The sequence below is a fragment of the Ylistrum balloti genome, unplaced genomic scaffold, assembly GCF_031769215.1.
Source record: "Ylistrum balloti isolate Yb309-2 unplaced genomic scaffold, AGI_CSIRO_Ybal_v1 Utg370928, whole genome shotgun sequence".
Taxonomy (NCBI): domain Eukaryota; kingdom Metazoa; phylum Mollusca; class Bivalvia; order Pectinida; family Pectinidae; genus Ylistrum; species Ylistrum balloti.
In genome coordinates this window covers 643,547-663,379 of record NW_026782525.1, presented here as the reverse complement: position 1 = coordinate 663,379, position 19,833 = coordinate 643,547, and the positions used below count along the sequence as shown (strand labels likewise).

The 19,833-nt window shown below is 35.3% G+C and overlaps 1 protein-coding gene across 1 annotated transcript in view; it reads right to left on the bottom strand.

Moving 5' to 3' along the window:
* LOC132559513 (cytochrome c oxidase assembly protein COX11, mitochondrial-like) overlaps nucleotides 1-19,833 on the bottom strand; it is a 51,309-nt gene that overhangs the window by 31,255 nt on the left and 221 nt on the right. The window contains exons 2-5 of the mRNA XM_060224141.1: nucleotides 17,070-17,482; nucleotides 16,651-16,806; nucleotides 14,999-15,124; nucleotides 14,376-14,417 (exon numbers count right to left, since the gene is read on the bottom strand). Of these exons, the coding sequence (XP_060080124.1) occupies nucleotides 14,376-14,417; nucleotides 14,999-15,124; nucleotides 16,651-16,806; nucleotides 17,070-17,444 (699 nt within the window). The 5' untranslated portion in view covers nucleotides 17,445-17,482. The remainder of the gene's footprint in view (nucleotides 1-14,375; nucleotides 14,418-14,998; nucleotides 15,125-16,650; nucleotides 16,807-17,069; nucleotides 17,483-19,833) is intronic.

Genomic DNA, 19,833 nt, shown 5'->3' with positions numbered 1-19,833 from the left:
CTTCTTCAGAAATAGATGTGGTTTGGCATGACAGAAAAAACATCATTAGAAAGATGTACCTGTGATGTGTTTATAGAGGGTTTATGACTACACCTGATAGATGTGATCATGAATAATGTCCTTCCTGTTGATGTGTCATAATGTCAGGAAATATAGTCGCCACGACTGTCTACTAATCTCACCCTGTTCTTGTCCTTACAATAAGTCACAATGTTGTCACACTGTCAGGACATATAGTCACCAAGAGTGTCTACAATCCTCACCCTGTTCTGGTCCTAACAATAAGTCACAATGTTGTCACACTGTCAGGACATATAGTCACCAAGAGTGTCTACTAATCTCACCCTGTTCTGGTCCTAACAATAAGTCACAATGTTGTCACACTGTCAGGACATATAGTCACCAAGAGTGTCTACAATCCTTACCCTGTTCTGGTCCTAACAATAAGTCACAATGTTGTCACACTGTCAGGACAAATAGTCACCAAGAGTGTCTACAATCCTCATCCTGTTCTGGTCCTAACAATAAGTCACAATGTTGTCACACTGTCAGGACATATAGTCACCAAGAGTGTCTACAATCCTTACCCTGTTCTGGTCCTAACAATAAGTCACAATGTTGTCACACTGTCAGGACATATAGTCACCAAGAGTATCTACAATCCTCACCCTGTTCTGGTCCTAACAATAAGTCACATTGTTGTCACACTGTCAGGAAATAACACCAAGACTGTCTACCATTTTCACCCTGTTCTGGTCCTTACAATGTTGTCACACTGTCTGGATTTTAAGTCTGTCTACCAATCTCACCCTGTTCTAGTCCTAACAATAAGTCACATTGTTGTCACACTGTCAGGACAAAACACCAAGACTGTCTACCATTTTCACCCTGTTCTGGTCCTTACAATGTTGTCACACTGTCTGGATTTTAAGTCTGTCTACCAATCTCACCCTGTTCTAGTCTTAACAATAAGTCACAATGTTGTCACACTGTCAGGACATATGGTTATCAAGACTGTCTTCTAATCTCATCCTGTTCTTGTCCTAACAATAAGTCACATTGTTGTCACACTGTCAGGACAAAACACCAAGACTGTCTACCATTTTCACCCTGTTCTGGTCCTTACAATGTTGTCACACTGTCTGGATTTTAAGTCCGTCTACCAATCTCACCCTGTTCTAGTCCTAACAATAAGTCACAATGTTGTCACACTGTCAGGACAAAACACCAAGACTGTCTACCATTTTCACCCTGTTCTGGTCCTTACAATGTTGTCACACTGTCAGGACAAAACACCAAGACTGTCTACCATTTTCACCCTGTTCTGGTCCTTACAATGTTGTCACACTGTCTGGATGTTAAGTCTGTCTACCAATCTCACCCTGTTCTAGTCCTAACAATAAGTCACAATGTTGTCACACTGTCAGGACATATGGTTATCAAGACTGTCTTCTAATCTCATCCTGTTCTTGTCCTAACAATAAGTCACAATGTTGTCACACTGTAAGGACAAAACACCAAGACTGTCTACCATTTTCACCCTGTTCTGGTCCTTACAATGTTGTCACACTGTCTGGATTTTAAGTCCGTTACCAATTTCACCCTGTTCTCCATAATGTAATCTTCAGTCCTACAAACTGATTATTTTTGTTTATTGAAGGAACAGAGGAAGCATTTAATATTCTCTTGTTTGAACATAGGTCTTTTACAATGGTAACAGGTGTACATTGATGGTTCGTATAACATATCGAGTTGCCCCTCCTCTCTCTACAGCACACAGGTGTTCCCCTCGACAAGCTGTTCCTCATGACTGACTTTATTGGGATCAACATGAAGTGTTAATCTGCCATATCCTTTCATCACTCTCCAGTAACTAGACCTCTGATGGCTTTCCTCCCACTCCTGAGTGATGATTCAACACCCGTCCGACACCTCAGTCTCTGGGGGGATCCCCACGATCCCCAGACTGACAGCTGTACCTACCACTGATACATTACAACTGATAGTTAATAGTCATCAACTGAGTCAGAAAAATACAAACTAGTTATCATATAATGATAGTGGATACTAGTGTCAATAATTTAGTGTGGTTACTTTTAATTTCCTTGTCTGGATATTGACACCGCCAGGTTGAATTTTTCATTTTCCTTTTTACCCTGACAGCAATAATATTGATAAACATGTGACAGATGTTTCATCACCTGAAAACAATGCTCTAATCAAAGTATATGAAGTCTACAGGAATTTTCATTAGTTGAAATATAACATTGCTTTGTTACATAGCAGTACAGACATTAATCAAGTTTTCTTCCTTTTTGAACAAGTACATTATGTAGCCTCGTGACATTGTGCTACATCAGTCAAGTTTTCTTCCTTATTAGGAATGTAATCATGAGCACAGTTTGTGATAGAAACAGACTGCCCTCCTCATGCTTTATAATTGTGTATATCTAGCTCTTGTTAACTATGTATCTTATTCAACTTGAACACAAACAGACTACTTTGTTAATGAGTTATATATCAAGATAAAATTATAAATCTCCTGAAATTTAAACCTACAAATAAAATTTCAAGATGCATGTAGTATGTCTCAAGAAAGACAATATAACAAACTTCAACTTTCAAAATCCAAGATGGCTGCCTGGTGGCCATTTATTTTTGGATCAGTTCTGAAATCAAGCGTGCTGTTGAAACTTGAGAAGTAAAGATCAATCTAGATATTCTCAAGACAAAATGATAACAAGATTTGTTGTGGCTGGTGTAATAAAAAATCCTTGAAAATCTATAAACCTAACAAGAATGCAGATTGTTGTACCCTATGGGTAGTGAGTCCACCAGCAGTAATTGACAGTGACAAAACAGGTTCTCCACATTACATCTAATTAAATTTGTATCACGGATAAGGTTAAAGAGAAGGAACCCCTATCCAACCTCCCCCTCCGATTCAATGATGACAAAATTTTACTGAAAGTGTGAACTTCCCTGCAAACCCAAGAAAATTTTATGTTTTATGAATCATTTTGGTGAATAGCTGTCATCAAAATGATCACATTTACAGCTGACTATTAATTAAGGAACTGGATTTAATCAGAATTATATGATTGTATAGCTCTTAGTTACATGGTATGAGTTTAAAGTCATATGAGTCACAAGGTGTGGATATTACATAATTAGGAGGAGGGAGGGGGGAGATAGAGGGGGAAGGGGAGGAGGGAGGGGGAGGAGGAGAAAAGACAGTGATGACAGCACAAAATAGTAATGGTTGAATGGCTATGGTTTAACAATACCCCATATGTTACACACTGTAATGATAATATAATGTCCAGGATGTTGTGTGTAATGTCTGTCAACTGGATGTGACCAAAGTAGTTCACTACCAATTGTATATAATCACGTAAGTTCTGGAGTCTGGAAAAAAAATCCTCAAAATTTGTATGGAAAAAGGGCTTCTTTCTGGTGAAGGATCCGGGATTCAAACTTCTCTCTATATGTGATATAATCATCACGATCTTCTGACTGTGTACACATATATACAACAAACATCATGATTTCTGGGTACAATATATCAGACAGTGTCTGGAATACTAATGCTACACCTATTTATATATATATTTGTGTACTCTGTAGGCACAGCACTAAAGAGTAATGGTTGAATGGCTATGGTTTAACAATACCCCATATGTTACACACTGTAATGATAATATAATGTCCAGGATGTTGTGTTTAATGTCTGTCAACTGGATGTGACCAAAGTAGTTCACTACCAATTGTATATATCACATAAGTTCTGGAGTCTGGAAAAAAAATCCTCAAAATTTGTATGGAAAAAGGGCTTCCTTCTGGTGAAGGATCCGGGATTCAAACTTCTCTATACCAGTGATATAATCATCACGATCTTCTGAATGTGTACGCATATATACGACAAACATATGGGTGTAAAAGTGTCACCTGTACAGTAGTCCAAAACCTTAATACACCTTACAATTATGATTGATAGATCATTATTTCTGAGAACATTCCTCTTCAGTGTCCTACACTAGGATATTATGATAAACTAAAATCTGAGGCTGAGAGACAGGACTGTAATGACAGTTTACCTCATCACTGCCTTGTATCAAATTTATTTGAATACTTATTTCTTGTTATAAACATTAAAAATTTTAATGTTTCTCAGAATTCTTAGCAGTTTTAGCAGAAATTTTTATGGTTTCCAGTTAAAAATCATATATATTTCATTTACATAACAGAATATATCTGGTTTTTCATAGATATTATGAAATAAATATGGTATATTAAACAGAAAACCATTAAATTTCTTCCAAATAAATCCTCTTGAAACCATGTACCATGTAATTAATTCTGTTATTCGAGAATGTATGAAATGAATAATTCTCTCCATCTTAACATTACCACTTACTATAGATTTGTCTACTAGAGTACAGATCACAAGGACTGCCTTCGCAGAGAGTGGTAAACTAACCTCTGTTTACAGAGCTTGATGCACAGTCTGTTTCTGATCCAGTATCTGATAAAGTAGAATGTCCCTAGCATCAGTTGATCAGATGCAGTCTGTTCTAAAATCAGATAACCAGACTAATATAAGAATCTAATACAAGTCTGTCCCTGTGTCTGACAAACCAACGTTGGGTCCTAATATGTTATACATAAGTCTGTCCCTGTGTCTGACAAACCAACGTTGGGTCCTAATATGTTATACATAAGTCTGTCCCTGTGTCTGACAAACCAACGTTGGGTCCTAATATGTTATACATAAGTCTGTCCCTGTGTCTGACAAACCAACGTTGGGTCCTAATATGTTATACATAAGTCTGTCCCTGTGTCTGACAAACCAACGTTGGGTCCTAATATGTTATACAACTTCCCTGTGTCTGACAAACCAACGTTGGGTCCTAATATGTTATACATAAGTCTGTCCCTGTGTCTGACAAACCAACGTTGGGTCCTAATATGTTATACATAAGTCTGTCCCTGTGTCTGACAAACCAACGTTGGGTCCTAATATGTTATACATAAGTCTGTCCCTGTGTCTGACAAACCAACGTTGGGTCCTAATATGTTATACATAAGTCTGTCCCTGTGTCTGACAAACCAACGTTGGGTCCTAATATGTTATACATAAGTCTGTCCCTGTGTCTGACAAACCAAAGTTGGGTCCTAATATGTTATACATAAGTCTGTCCCTGTGTCTGATAAACCAACTTTGGGACCTAATATGCTGTAAATAAGTCTGTTCCTGTGTCTGGCAAACCAACTTTGAGTCCCAATATCTGATATATCAGTCTGTCCATGAGTCTGAAAAATTAATCAGTGCCAGTGTCTGATAAACCACACTGTCGTAAGTATCTGATACATTATTCTGTCCCATTGTCTGATCTACCAGCTTTTCCAAGCGTTTGATACATTAGCCAGCATGTCCAAGTGTCTGACATAGCAGTTTGTCCCAGTGTCTGATACGCCAGCCAGCTTGTCCAAGTGTCTGACCTTTGCGACTACAAGGACAATATCCAGTGCCTCCTAGCATACTTCCAGACACATTAGTGGTAAAATCCCTGTTTCTGCTGTTGTTGTGACATTCCAGCACTGATACATTGATCCAGACAAATTTGCCACTGGTCAGGTTACAAAGCCAACCCTATCCCTAGGTCATGCCCACTACTGAGATTACAAATTATGCTCCTATTCCTTCTAATCTTGTTACTAGTCAGGTTACTAATCAAGCTCTTGTTTCCTCTAATTGTGATACTGATCAAACCATAAATTAATTCCCTTTCTCTTAATCCAACTCCTATTCCCAAATGAAAACAGGTTACATATAGTCCATATCTAATGGGTACTGTTTCTCTAATTCAGTTACATATAGCACTTCTAGAGAATCTTCTATTCTTCTAATCCTGCTAAAAGTGTGACTACAAATTTATCTTTTCTTCCTCTAATCCTGCCACTATTGTGACAAAAAAATTAATCTTCTATTCCTATAATCCTGTCACAAGTGTGACTACAACTCAATATTCTATTTCTCTAATCCAGTCACTAGTGTGACTAGAATTTAATATTAAATTCCTTTTATCTTGTCACTGGTGTGACTAAAATTTAATATTAAATTCCTCTAATCCTGCTACTAGTGTAACTACAAATTAATATTCTATTCCTGTAATCCTGACACTAGTGTGACTATAACTCTATATTCTATTCCTGTAATCCTGACACTAGTGTGACTATAACTCTATATTCTATTCCTCTAATCCTGACACTAGTGTGACTATAACTCTATATTCTATTCCTCTAATCCTGACACTAGTGTGACTATAACTCTATATTCTATTCCTCTAATCCTGACACTAGTGTGACTGTAACTCTATATTCTATTCCTCTAATCCTGACACTAGTGTGACTGTAACTCTATATTCTATTCCTCTAATCCTGACACTCGTGTGACTGTAACTCTATATTCTATTCCTCTAATCCTGACACTAGTGTGACTGTAACTCTATATTCTATTCCTCTAATCCTGACACTAGTGTGACTATAACTCTATATTCTATTCCTCTAATCCTGACACTAGTGTGACTATAACTCTATATTCTATTCCTCTAATCCTGACATTAGTGTGACTATAACTCTATATTCTATTCCTCTAATCCTGACATTAGTGTGACTATAACTCTATATTCTATTCCTCTAATCCTGACACTAGTGTGACTTTAACTCAATCTTCCAGTTCTCTAATCCTGTCACTAGTGTGACTATAACTCTATATTCTATTCTTCTAATCCTGACACTAGTGTGACTGTAACTCTATATTCTATTCCTCTAATCCTGACACTAGTGTGACTATAACTCTATATTCTATTCCTCTATTCCTGACATTAGTGTGACTATAACTCTATATTCTATTCCTCTAATCCTGACACTAGTGTGACTTTAACTCAATCTTCCAGTTCTCTAATCCTGTCACTAGTGAGACTAGAATTAATCTTCTATTCCCTTATCCTGTTGCTTATGTGACTTGAACTTAATATATGTATTCTATTTCTTTAATCTTGTTACCTATAAGGTTACAAATTCAGACTTGGAATCTCCTGATGCTGTCACCAATAAGCTATATAAAAGGTAACCTTTCCACTGGCCTTGGGATGCTGGACGTTGATATGTTACAAGGGTTCTTTCCACATTCTGTTTGTCAATGGTTATGTTATTATGCCTATCCTCCATTAATATTTGCTAAGTATAAATATGAAGCGGATGTTTGACCTATGAGTGTAAAAACAGGTTTTAAAAACAAATATTACACATTATATGTGGTTCACATTACAAAGAACATGCGAATTAACCCTACGGTCCAATGAATCTGGACAAATTTTCTGGTCTGATGTATGACAAATGTAAATGAACACAGTTCTATATCATGATACCAGCTTAAATATTCTATTCTAATTAGAATAAGAAATTGATTTTTCTCTCATTACAAGCCTGGTGGTAGCTACCTGACCCTCTGCCCTGAGAGACAGCCAGCCAAGTACAATGTCACACGATGTATCCAAAGCTTTTTCTAATATAGTGTAATTTATTAAGTCAATATAAAAAACTACCCACGCCATAAAACCAGCATGAGTCATTGGGTACTCAAGTACAAATGGATGCTGACAAAGAGATGGAAATCAGATTCTATAAAATTTTAAATTCCTTTGTCACAAATAAAGCCTGCTCAAGGCTATAGTTATGTTACCATGGGTTGTGTGGATAATTGACTTGTGAAAGAAATCCCTGTCCATTTTTTTTACCAATAAATCCTTGTTTAATGTCGTCAGACATTTTCTACAGAATAGAATGCAGAGTAGCCATCTTACATACAGTAAGGGGAAATTATTCCATGGTTTTATAGAAACAAAGCATTTTGTACTTAAACACCAGAAATTAGTATCATTAGTCAGCCATATTAGTTTAAAAGAACCTTGTACGTATATATTTGAGTCAATTTAAAACTACAGATTATTTTTCTATATCTTGCTGTATCTGTTATCATCCTGCTCTGTCAGTTTCAATTTCTCAGAGAAGAAGTACAGCTTGCAAATCAGCAGAAATAATTCACTTATGATAGCAAGCAATTACACACGCTATTGTCAATCCCAGCAGTTGCCTTTGTTCAGTTTAATTGCTGCAGTATTCGTTTTCCCACAGGGTGAGGGTAGGGTCACTAATATTACCTGTGTAATACAGAGAGGAAAGGAACCATTCCTTCCTACAATACAGGACATGGAAAGGAACAGTTCCTTCCTACAGTACAGGGCAAGGAAAGGCACCACCAGGATACCCCCATCTGACCACACAGTTACAGGAGAGGGGCCATATGGATATCTTTCTACAGTACAGGGCAAGGAAAGGCACCACCAGGATACCCCATCTGACCACACAGTTACAGGAGAGGGACCATATGGATATCTTTCTACAGTACAGGGCAAGGAAAGGCACCACCAGGATACCCAATCAGACCCCGCACAGGTACAGGAGAGGGACCACATGGATATCTCCCTACAGTACAGGGCAAGGAAAGGCACCACCAGGATACCCCATCTGACCACACAGGTACAGGAGAGGGACCATATGGATATCTTTCTACACACAGAAAAAGGTCCAGGATAAACGAGATATCCTAAATTAGTTGGCAGCAGGAATTTACTTTGTCCAGATGCTCCTCAAATTCAGAGAAAGAAACATGTGAGACATCCTAAGATAAGAGAGACATTTTCTGATCATTGTAAGACATGGATAAATTAAATACATGAATCTGTTGATGTAGGTCAACTATATATCAAGTACTTGTTTTATATAGGTTTGTTATATAACTTGAACAATTAACATAGCATTAGGAGCACCCTAATCAGGTTTTCTTACTGTCCTCTGTGGTACAGACAATAGAATTTCTGTAGTTACAGTGATACAACCTAAACAGCTAAAACAAGCAAACGTTTCACTGTAATGAGGGTTCACTAATGACTTTTCAGACTGCTAAGTGAATTTATAATGCTAATTTCATTATCCTTCAACATCAGTTCTACTGATATAGAAATGCCACACTTCATTCCATTGGTACCAGGGAACACAATATGCACCAGTGAAAATGCATCATTAGATTGCTTGGCACCACACCTGGCATATAGCACTCATGTAGACGAGGAGAAGGAGGGGCATGAAACTCTTCAAAGAACACTTCAAGTCATCTCTGATCTGTTCAGAGTTTTAACATTTATCCCATCACTGGCAGCACAGAGGGTCTTATAAAACATGGCAGTGCATTGTGTCATTAAAGACAAAAAGGATACTAATACTACCAGCTGTGAAATGAACCAGCTGCAATGCTACCTCTGAGACACAGGAACTTATTGTCAGTGTCTTCAATACTGATACATACAAATATCACGCTGTAAAAAAGAATCACACTGTTTGTCAATAGCTTTGTAATTACATGTAATTAGTTGTTTATTGTAGCTGACCTTTTGCTACCTGTGGACAAGACAGTTTCTCTGGTGTTTAAACATTAATATACATTGAAAAGCAGTAGGCATAAACATTTCTTAATTGGTTAATTTATACTGAATTAGTCTCAAGATGTTGAGAAATAGGACAGGCTATGGCAGCTACACACTTAGTCCAAACCTAGATACTAAACAGGAAATATATTTTGCTTCTCGAAAAGGAATGGAAATTTAACAAAGTTCTGTAAAGTGGAAAAAAACAAGTGACTAACCTGTTACATGATGTATTTGTATATAAAGATTGTTACGTTCAAAAGGTCTGTATATAGAACTACATATACAAGGGGTTCTACTGTAGTTTTATTGTACACATGACTATATGTAATAAGAGGCAATATGATCAGGTTAATACAAAGATATAGCAGTATGACAGATATGATGTATAGAAATGCCTTGATCCTGTGATATATACCCATCCTTCCCTTTCCGAACATAAAATAAGAACTTTAGTAAATATAACACATTGTTTTATACCTACGTACACTAGTATCAATTATCTAGGGCCTACACTTAATACTCAGTAGCACAGTAATTTACTGACATCTCATATATTATTTATCTCCCTTGTCGACCAATCTTCTCTCATTAGAAGGTCAGCTCCCAATTCTATACCTCCCTACCTGAGTTGGCTGTTCATGTTGTATAGTACTTGGCTTTAATCAAGTACAAAATCAAACAATTTATTTCACTCGTACCAAGCTTTATGATATTTTTACACTTCTGATCCTATTTTATTCACGGCTCAAGTGTTAATTCAAACGATAATGATTTTTTAAAGGCCTTTTTTTTCGCTAGTAAGCACCATGGTCTTATGACCTTTGATATAATTATTGCAAAGATATAAAAATAACCTAGCAACAGTTGATATACAGATCCTAAAGTAGAGTGGAAATTTTAGTTTCATACATCAGTTCTAAAAGAATTGATTCCACTTCACATTCCCACATATAATCTGAAATGTTATCATGCTGAATAGCATCTAGGAAAGCGTGGAGTAAGACTTGCTACATCAATAATTCACGCTGACTGGAGGTTTCTGTACGAGGTGTATATATGTATTGGGGATATACTGGTATTACGGTAAAATATCTGGTAATAATTTCTTCACTGTAAGATATAAAATGGAATGGAATTTTTAATACAGAGACATTAAACCAATCCTGTGGATGACATAACATGAAGGCAGGGCCTTACACCATGTGTGGCAGAGTCTCAAATAAGGAATACCACAGGGTTATCCTTTCAGTATAAAATTGAAATTTAATTCATCTGTAATGTAGCTCTATTAACAATATAGGTTTATGATTAAAGGTAAGATTTTAGATAAGAATAATGGTAATATAATATTCCTAAGTAGATAAATATTTATCATATCAAACTTATATAGTTAAATCTTGTATACTTAGGATTACATACAAATAATTTAAATTTCACATCTTTATGAATATGATTATGCATGCAATACAGTTGAACTAGATATAGAAAATTCATACATGGTAGAACTGGTTCACTCCAAACTTGAACATGCAATATTGCATAAATGGTTAATCTGAACATGTATTCATTAATCATGTTATAACCAAGTTTTCTTAAAATATTTTACATCGAAGTCATAACTCAAAATGAGGCAAACATTATACAAACAATTCTACTTTTCCCAGGATGCCTCTGTCTAGGCTGTCAGGAAATCTGTGAAATATTTGGCTTTTTAAGTTACTCAAAGAAGACTATTCTGGTAATAGTCTGAAAACTTGGCAGCACCGACTACTTTTTATCTCTAGTAAGATGATATCTTAAAAGAAGTAAAGCATGAGGTTTGAGCTGTGCTGATTTTAAAGATTTGACATACAGCACATGAGTCCCTGGTTGATGATGTAGCCTGTTTACCAAGTATACCATTGTTAGCTTGTCCTTAGTCAGATAGCATCACAGCTTCCTAGTCAGACTTCTAGGCAACTAAGGTGAGGACAGGAGTTCTACAAACCACCAGTCAATCTTAAATATCACCAGTCCCCATTTTAATTACGGTACCATAGCGAGATTGCTCACAGAAATTGAGATAGTTCTAGAATGCTTGAACTTCCATTAAGTAGCTTTCCAACGTTTCTCAGATAAGGTTCCATACCTCTCTCAGTGAAGTATAACAAAACCCATGTGTACATCATATTATCCTATAATACTGATGAGTATCTTATACTGCAAACAAGTAATGCTGATTTCATTATTCTGAAGTGTATTTATCTAGATTTAACAAGAGATTTTCAAAAGAGCGAGAGGAGTACATGTTTACGAATACTGGTGATTTAATGAAAATTTTGAAAGAAGCATATCCTTTAAACTATGACAGAAGCTAACAAATTTTTTAAAGAGAAGTAAATCTTACCCTACATCATGGAGCTTCACAGTGTACAGGGTCAGTATTTTATGGAATAAACATAATGAAAGCTAGGTTGTTGACTCAAAACAAATCACTGAATTCTTATCTTCAAGTTCAAGCACCTGTTGGCAAATGGAATGAGATAACCAGTATCTCTAGGGCAGTAGCCTCCTCATTGTTACAGACTAAAACTGACCATAACAGTTACTGTTTACAGGTCCTTCACACGCTTATGTCAGGGTAGCCTCCTCATTGTTACAGATTAAAACTAATGACAACACTCACTGTTTACAGGCCCTTCACACCCTTATATCTGGGTAGCCTTACCATTGTTACAGACTAAAACTGACGATAACAGTTACTGTTTACAGGCCCTTCACACCCTTATATCAGGGTAGCCTCCCCATTGTTACAGACTAAAACTGACGATAACAGTTACTGTTTACAGGCCCTTCACACCCTTATATCAGGGTAGCCTTACCATTGTTACAGACTAAAACTGACGATAACAGTTACTGTTTACAGGCCCTTCACACCCTTATATCAGGGTAGCCTTACCATTGTTACAGACTAAAACTGACGATAACAGTTACTGTTCATAGGCCCTTCACACCTTTATATCAGGGTAGCATCCCCATTGTTAGAGACCATAATTGGTGATTACACTCACTGTTTACAGACCCCTCCCCCCCATCCCCCCACAACCTCTGGGTAGAGTGAAGATTTCAAATTCTATGAAATTAAGAATTGGTTATTTTCATTGTCTTTTTTGACAAAAGGATTGTTGAGCTTCCAGCTTTTGATTTAAGATGAAGTAAATTCTTCAAAATTTCAAATATGCTACAAATCATTCATTAAAGTAGTAGGTAAAAGGAAATAAGAAAACAACCCACTTTGAATTAAAACAGATTACATTTAAAAGTTGAATTTTCCTATATAATATCTTCCACCCATGAACATTAGAACATCCTATGTAAACTGTAGTAAAGTTTACCCTCTCCTCAGGGTGAAATGTGACAACCTGGGGTCATGAAATTTACAATTTTGGTAAAGCATCTGAAGGCCTTTTCATCCATGAAGAGTGTTTGATTCTACCTTTCCTGGGATTTGAAAGTAAGTTTTTTGAAGTTTCAACCAATTTGATTCTTTTTGGCCCTGCCCCTCAGGCCCCTGACGTTCAGGGACCACATAATTTACAATTTTGGTGCACCTTTAGCAATTAGCTCTGGAGTTTTCAAGAAGAAATAGAAAATGTTGAAAGTTTATGACACACAACACCAGACATGAGGGGATCACAATAGGTCATTCTGAGACTTTGTCTCAGGTGATATAACTTTATTACTCCTTTCTTCATCTAAGAGAAAGGGTGAGAATTTAGAAAAACAGATTAACATTTATCGTAAATTGTTTAATTACATGAATTTCATTGCAATTTTCACCCAGAAATATTTTTAAATAAAAAGATAAAATACAGTTTTAATATTGGTGGTTATAAAGTTAAAGACAATGGTGTATCTGTGTATTTGGGATTCACATTTGGTTCATCCATAAAGGCCAACCAACACAGATAAGATTGTTAGAGTTTGATGTTAGACATTACAGGTCTACACTGAATAAAGATCTAAAGCCAGGTGTGTCAAGTAGTGATAAAGCTTTGTTTATATTTAGCCTATTTATAGCAATTGAGTAACTATGCATGTTGAAATAGTATGAACAAAATGTGCATTATACTATCATTAAAACCTTGTATGAAAATTAACCTGTGGGAGACTTGATAAACATTCAGTCCATTTGAGTCAAATGAGGCAAGGCAATCCTGTATACACAAAGGGATTCCCACATCCAACTTTAACGACTCTGACAAAAAATATGAACTTGTCGTATTTGTCACATTAACACAGTGAAAATTGTATGGGTCAAAAGGCAAGGCCTTTTATTCTTGGCTAAGGATGGGAGTTTTTGCCTCATTTTTGGAAGAAAACCAGTGAAGAGGAAGGGAAATTGCCAAGAGTACATTGCTGGTTTTGGGCATTGTCTTCAATATGAAATCATTTAAATTAGGAGCCTATACTCTGACTGAAGTGACAAAAGTATGCTTATACAGAAGTACCTAGTATCTGGATAATGAAACACAAACTAAAGATGTGGTTTCTCTGCTAGAGAAACAAAGAAATAACTGACAGGAGAGGTTTTTTATTTTGACAGATTATACACAATGGAAGGGAGATAATTCACTCAAACTTTTGCTGATGGTTCCATGCACTGGTAATCAGACAAAAATAAGATCTATCATTACTCTCCCAAAAATTAAGATCACAAGTCTCTTATCTTTCAGATATTTTCTTTTTAAACAGTAGTGTTTGTCTAACTGCTGCAAAGAGAAAAACATTTCATACCCTTGTTGATTATAAGAGGCATTTAGGATATCAGATCAAAACACTTACCTTTTCATGTGGTTTCAGTAACTGTTCTTCAAAACAAAAACACTGAAAAAAAAAATATAAGCTTCACTGGAAATGCCAGAATGTCACACTTCCTACATGTACTTATACTGCATATTTTACACCAGAAAAACGTTACTTCATTTCAGAACTACATGTCTATAAACAAATCTTCAAATTAGTAAGTTTTACTGTTAGAACACATACAACAGTAATCATATCAACCCAATCCCTCTCTATTATCAAACTCAAAGCCATTATATCAGAATTTTATTGTAAAACATAAATGATAATATTAATTTCTTTTATTGAGACAAGGATAAAATATTTAGATTTTCATCTATTTTACTACTAGCCCTCTAAAGCACACAGCAATGAACAACAAAATACATCAAGATATTTACACAACAGCATGTACAGGAAAACAAAAACATCCTTAATTGAAACATATTGATGAAAAAAATACATAATATATAATCATGACTTAAAGGTAGCACTATATCATGTTTTTGAATTAAAATATTTGTTTACAAGTCATTGATGAGCACTATATCCATGCATTATTGAAAGATTTATGAACAATCAGCATTATCCGCTCTAAGATTGATGGGGAAATAACTGTGTACCTGGATTTTATTGAAGTAAAGTCCAGCCTCTATCGGGTTTACAGTGTATGTTGACACACCCACAATTGGTTCGTCTGTTGGGTTTTCAGCTGTGTAAAAAGCCAGGGCAGTCTCTCCTACAGCAACCTAGTCAATAATAAGTTAATTGATAATCATTCTCTCTTACAGCAATCTAGTTCATCGCATTCATTCTCCCTTACAGCAATCTAGTTAATTGATAATCAATCTCTTTTACAGCATCTAGTTAATTGATAATCATTCTCTTTTACAGCATCTAGTTAATTGATAATCATTCTCTCCTACAGCAATCTAGTTAACTGATAATCATTCTCTCTTACAGCAATCTAGTTAATTGTTAATCATTCTCTCTTACAGCAATCTTGTTAATTGATAATCATTCTCTCTTACAGCAATCTAGTTAATTGATAATCATTCTCTCTTACAGCAATCTAGTTAATTGATAATCATTCTCTCTTACAGCAATCTAGTTAATTGTTAATCATTCTCTCTTACAGCAATCTTGTTAATTGATAATCATTCTCTCTTACAGCAATCTAGTTAACTGACAATCATTCTCTCTTACAGCAATCTAGTTAATTGACAATCATTCTCTCTTACAGCAATCTAGTTAACTGATAATCATTCTCTCTTACAGCAATCTAGTTAATTGACAAACATTCTCTCTTACAGCAATCTAGTATATTGATAATCATTCTCTCTTACAGCAATCTAGTTAATCCAAATCATGCCATCAGTCAACAACCAATTTCCTAAAGTAGCCTAGTTGACCAAAGTTGTGCTATCAAATAACAACGAGTCTCTCCTGTTACGACCATGCATGCTTCCATACGGTTTCATTTTAATCCTCTTCCACATCCCTCATACTAATTGTGTCTGTAATTATTCTACTCTATCTGTCTCTTGTTAATACATATTTTTTAGTAACAATTTTGTTCAAATCTTATTTCTGATAAATGTTCACAACTCAACTCAGATATACTCCTGTTTCGATTCATTTCAATTGAGCAATTCAATTGTTTTAATGACATGAAAAGTATTTACATACAATCATATACACAGAAGATGCCAAGCAACAGTGCCTTATTAAACAATTCAAAACAACAAGCTCTAGCCTTGTATATGTACACAAGATATTTGACAATCAATTGGAAGTAGAAAGTCAATATTTTAAGTAAAGATCTGAGGGAGTTTTAATCAAGTTTATTTAATTATATAATCTCAGAAAAAGAATCCCCAATAACAAAGGGAGATCAAACACTTGTGGGAATTGTCAATGAATATCCGATAGAATGCCATAAAAATAGGCAATCAAACAGGGGAAAGAAAAGGATAGAGATTATCTTATTTCATGTCATTTACATATTTGTCGCTACCTTGGACAACCATCATTAAAACAGAATAGATCTTTACGAGCCCTGGTTGAAATTAGCACTTATTTGTGTGACATAATAATAATTGTCTCAATCTTGGAATTTTAACAATAGTGATATTACAGTAACCAAATACATTTCTGTTTCCTACAGACAATTGGACTATTCTTTTTTCAGTCATATTCATCTGAACTTTACACAAAATATATACCTACAGAGCTTTCTTATTGTCTTTTATTTCTGTAACGTGTTAAAATATACCTTCACAAAAGACTGCTGGGGTTCAAATTTCCACCGTAGTGAAGATATTTTATCTGCTCTAAAAATCACTTTGATGATCCTTTCTTCGACTTTTTCCATATTTTCGACCTTGTCTACATCATGTCCTCTTACAGCTTTGCCTCCCTGTCCAGTGGCCTGTAAAGATACACCTACTATAACATCCGTACCTCCTTGTACATTCTTTGCTATTCCACACTATGATCATTTTGTTGATATATTTTTATCAGACTGATTTCATATTCCAAAACAAATTTGTGCAAGCCATCTCTGGACCTAATATATGGTACGATAAATTCTGAAGCAAATTTTAAAGCAGAATCCTGTTTTGGTGATACATGGCATTTCTAAGCTATATGGTACAGTAAGACTCAAGTTACGATTTATAACTGTTTACTCACCTGACAAAAGATTCGATACAGTGGCACAGATGCAAAGCCCATCCCCAACATAAACAAGGCCAGTGAAAAGCAGTAAAGTGTGATTGTTTTCCTTCGTTCTTCTTGCTGAGAACTTCCTTTTGAGTCACTGGATAAACACCTGATTACAAGGCATTGTGACGAACGCAGGCATTGTGTATTTAACAAATGTTGTAATTTATACACACCGATATTTTTGTTTGGTTTTGAAATGTAACATACAGATTTTGATTGACATAATGTTCTAAAAGGATAACTTTTAGTCCTTGTTTGATGAAGAATATTTGACAGAACACGTGTTTGATGAGAGGCACCAATATGTTGCAACTGACTCCCAAGACGGACAGCTAGTGACATGGCTTCTTCAAGTGCTGAAACTGTTTATCAAAAGAAATCTGAAAATAAAACAAAACAAAACATGACAACATTTAGCAATACGTAAAGTCCTTGTCATAAATAGATTTTCATGTTATCAGCTGAAAATACCATGTCATTTTAGTGCGAAGATATCGCAAAAGAACAAAGCTATAGGGGCACATCAATTAGCTCTTCATTTATAACCAGTGAAATTAAATAAAATGGATATTTAACTTAACCAATATTTTCTTAGGTACAAAAAGAAAATGTTTACTCCACTTCAATAGATTTGATTACATGGAAGCTGCAAGCCTTCTGCTTGTTTGGATTAAATCCAATAGAAAGTTTTAAAGACAAATATGCAGATGAATTTTTTGTCAGTTTTAGTATTAGTTGACATACCTTAAGGTAGAATAAAAAAGAATAAATAAAGCAGAACTCGTCACATTGATCACGTCTTTAAACATATACATGTTGTGATGAAGTAATTACCTGCTACAATATGTTGTCTACTGAATACAACTAGATTAACCATATAACCTGATTAAGTTACCACTTACAACCAGTATCATGGGATATTTTCAACTTACCCACTCTTTTAAACCCAAAATACATCAATAAGTTTGAGAGGAGCAGATTTATATCCACTGATTTGAGAAGATGTTCTGGCAACCACTTGTATTTCACACAGGCTCGAGTTCAGTTGAAACTCATACTGATAATAAATAAAAGAACCAGCACATCTTCTCAACTGATGAAATAAAAGGACATCGCTATACTAATGAACTACAGCTATTGACCACAAGACATAAAGTCAACCTAAACAGATTTGGAATGGTTAGTGATCAAATGCCCGACCACATGGGTTTTCATTGGGTCCTTCATTTTCCTCCATTCATGAGCTGCCATTTGGACAATGAAGAGTGATTATGTAATATATTGTGAAAAACTTATTTTGTAACCTTCCTATATTATATACATTTAAAGGTTCACATCATGATTTTAACCTTCATAATCATATCTTTCATAAGAACATAGCTTTTAGATGCCACCTGAGTGAAGATCTTCATAGACTAGGACCTAGAGGGAATTTAAATCAACAACTGGACAGGGTTGCCTCCCTTACCACATGGTTGCCTTTATGTTTTGATGGTTCAAAAACCTGAAGCAGCAGTCCAGTGAAGAAATATCATCACTCAACCAGCTTTTGGAAATCTTAAGAAGAGATCAAACAGCTGAGTGAACAAGATAATAGTTATCCTTTTACATGAACATACCATTAACATGGCTCTGGTCCACGCTGAATCCTGTTTTCACTTGATTACAAGTAACAACTTTATTCACTGATACCAGAATATATGTTTTTATTTATTTAAAGAACACTTCATATTCTAATAAACTATGGTTTGCAGAATATATGTTAACTTGGAATTCAATGTTAAATTTTGGAAACCAATTTGCATTTTCTCAAGCCATATGCTGGTCTTCATATGTCAGTGTGCTTGAAGTTTTAAATCTGAACTGCGATGTTTGACAGTTTAACAATGGAAATAACTCACAAAATAGTCAGTAAATTATCCCTGTTATAACAGTTTTTGAAGCTAATGTATAGGGATTCAGTGTCTGATTTTGCTGCCTAATGAATGTCAGACTAAATGAAATCTAACAACTCTAAGTTTGTTGAAGTCTAGTGACAGTTATAAGGCATAATATATAGTGAATCATATGCCATATTAAAGACAAATTATTTATTTGTCAATTCAAACCACTCCAAATAGTGTAATGACAATCACAAGTCAAACCAAAAATGGATTATTTCCATACACCAACTGAGTCATAAAACCTTGTAATAGTGTACTGAGACAAGACTTATACCTGTATCTATGCCTTGTTTCAGTGCGACTCTTCTGTTTCAAAATCATAAATACATATACAATAAACTAGCATACTTTAAACGCCTTCTTTGAGGCTTTACCTTTCTCATATTATTTATATTATTATTGAACTGTGAAATATCAAATATATTGTTATATATGTAAAACATCACTTTATGAATCTTTGAAGGCAAATGTTACGAGACTAGAACCACCCGACTATAGATCTTATGTCCAATATCATGAAACAAAAAAACAACACTTGTTCAGTCGAGCTATTTCTGTGACAAATAAAGATATAATGATGGAAAACTTAAAAACAAACAGAAACATGGCAAACAATTAGCATCAGCCTTTATACAGGGTATACAGGCTAAAGCAATAAGGATTAAATGATAGATCAAAATTGGGGCCAGTACTTACCAGGTATGTGTAATGTACGTAGAAACATTAATCTTAAAAAATATCGCTTAACTAAATTACAATAACTCTATGTGGTGACCTTCGCGACTGCT